At 59.5% G+C, this 2,404-nt stretch overlaps 1 protein-coding gene across 1 annotated transcript; it reads left to right on the top strand.

The window, feature by feature from the left end:
• Positions 1-1,294, top strand: ID3 (inhibitor of DNA binding 3, HLH protein). The gene is made up of 3 exons (XM_040588645.1): positions 1-526; positions 689-760; positions 955-1,294. Exons 1-2 carry the CDS (start codon positions 206-208, stop codon positions 743-745), a joined length of 378 nt encoding a protein of 125 aa, XP_040444579.1. The 5' UTR covers positions 1-205; the 3' UTR covers positions 746-760; positions 955-1,294.
• The last annotated feature ends 1,110 nt before the right edge of the window (positions 1,295-2,404 follow it).

The raw sequence follows: 2,404 nt of genomic DNA, 5'->3' as shown, positions 1-2,404 counted from the left end.
GGCTCCCGTTTTCCCAGTGTACCGGCGGAGCCTGAGGGGTTGTGAGTGCGGGGCTGCGGAGGTGGGGGTCGCTGGTCCAAGCTTTGGTGGTCGAGGTGCTCGGAGGTCCCAGCCGTCGCGACACGCACCGACGCGCCCAGGCATCCCCCCCTTTCCCCTCCCCTCCTGCATCCCCCAGCCGAGCTGTGACCCCCGGACCCCCACCATGAAAGCCATCAGCCCGGTGCGGTCGGTGCGGAGCTGCTACGAGGCGGTGTGCTGCCTCTCAGAGCAGAGCCTGGCCATCGCCCGCGGCAGCAACAACAAGAGCCCGGCCTTGGAGGAGCCCATGAACTTGCTCTACGATATGAACGATTGTTACTCTAAATTGCGGGAGCTGGTGCCGGGCATCCCGCAAGGCACCAAGGTGAGCCAAGTGGAGATCCTGCAGCATGTTATCGATTACATCTTCGACCTCCAGATCGTGCTGGAGGAGGGGGCCAAGGGCCGCGACCCCTCCTCCGAGGCCACCCTGCTGTCCCTTAAGGTAAGAGTTGCGCTGCGTTGGAGGGGGGGGTGGTGGTGGTGTATGGTGGGGTGAGGAGGGTATGGTGGGCTGGGGGTGATGCGCGGCCCCGGATGCCGGGGGTGGTGGGGGTGGGTGTCGTGGCAAGGGGGTGGTCCTCAGCGATGTCCCTGCTTTCCGCAGGCGGCCGAGCTGGCGTCTGAACTCTGCTCCAAAGACGAGAGAAGTTTGTGTCACTAACGGCTGCTCCATCAGGTGAGTGTGTGTGTCCCCCGATTCCCCCCCAGCATCATCCTCAGGGGACCGATACCCGCCCCGATGCATGGCGGTCCCCCGCCTTCCCGACCACCAAACCCAGAGTTACCACAACACTTAATATTTATAACTTTTTTTTTCTCCTTCCCCCCTTCTCCCCCGCCTTTCTTCTCTCTCCTCCCGGTGCCAATTAGCAAACAGGCAGCGAGTGTCGGTTCCTGGTTCGTTATCAGCCGGAGGTAAATAGCAGCTTCCTCCGTGGCGCCGGGCTGTCTGCGACCTACCGCCCCCGGCATCGCCTCCCCCGGGCACGGGCCCCGCCGGCGGGGGGCGGCTGGTCCCGACCCCCACCATCCCTCCGCCGCCAGCAGCCCCCCCGGAGCGCAGCATCCCGACTTGGCAAGACTTTGGACCCGAACCTCAACGAGATACTTTTAATGATAGACTGGTGAAGAGGCGGTTGTCTGTATATTTTTGGATTATAGAAGCGAGTCCTTTTTTTTTTTGAAGGTTTTTTTTGGGGGGTGGGGGTGGAATTTAGGGGGTTTTGGGGAGGGGGGGCACATCCTCGCGTATGAACCAAACTCTCTGGGGCTGTGGCCTCATGTATTGTGGAGCTCTATACTAGAGTATAACGTTTTGTACCTTTTGTGCAGGAAGGTGATTTTCTGCGAACATGCCTTGTACTTGCTTTATAAACTTTTTATAAAAGTTACATTTTTACGTAATAAAAACAGGTCGTTCGGAATGTTTTTCCCCATCTCTGGGGGCAGAGGTAACCAGGGTGCACCCCATGGGTGGGAGAGCAGCACCCTGGGGGTGGGAGCCCCCAAACCCCTTTCTCTTACTGTAACTTCTAGGGTTATGGTAGGAATCTCATTAGTTGTTTAATAGCTTTGAAATGTCAGCTCAGGTATGGGAGGAATTAACCCTAGGCTGCTGTCTCCCGGCCGAGGTGTCTGCCTGTTATTTTGGGTGCTGCCCCGCTTATCTGATATGGAAGGAGTGAAGACGCTGCTGAGCCCCGGGGACCATCTGGAGGTGTAGCTGGCACCTTGGGAGGGGGGGGAAAGGATGCTTTTTTCCAAGGGTTTCCACTCCATGCCTTGCAAAAAGGGGCTGCCCAGTACCCTGAGGCTGGGTAAGAGCTGCTTTCGGGCTGGAAGGGGGGTGATGCTTTCCCCCCCCACGGGAAGGGGAGTTCTGGGCTGCAGCTGCCATGGCTCTAATTAGGGCTGCTTTGAGCCTTGCAGTTCCCCAGGTGCCATCCACACTGCACGCCCCTGCCTGGCCTGGACCCCCCCGGGGCTATGGGGGGGTGGCAGCACTTCAGGGAAGGCGTGTTGGGAGCAGAAATGCCTTTCCCTCCCCTTGGATTAATGCTGCGGTTTCCCTTTGGCCCAGGAGCAGATGCGGCCGGCTCAGCTGTGGAGCCCCATGGCTGCAGTGCAGCTGGGCCAGATCCTGCTCCCTGGGGAAGGTGCTGGCCTGCTTGCCATCAGGGTCAGGCCTGGCTCCTCTGCTGGGGGCTAAGTTAAAACTCCTCCATCTGTAACACCATCTTCTTCATGCCTTGTGTCGGGCTCCAGCCTTCTTGCCATGGGCTCGACCAGGCACGGTGTGGGTGCTTGCCCGGTGGCATCA

The sequence above is a fragment of the Falco naumanni genome, chromosome 3 (assembly GCF_017639655.2).
Source record: "Falco naumanni isolate bFalNau1 chromosome 3, bFalNau1.pat, whole genome shotgun sequence".
Lineage (NCBI taxonomy): Eukaryota > Metazoa > Chordata > Aves > Falconiformes > Falconidae > Falco > Falco naumanni.
Note: the sequence above shows the minus strand (reverse complement) of the source record. Positions and strands in the feature narration are given on the sequence as shown.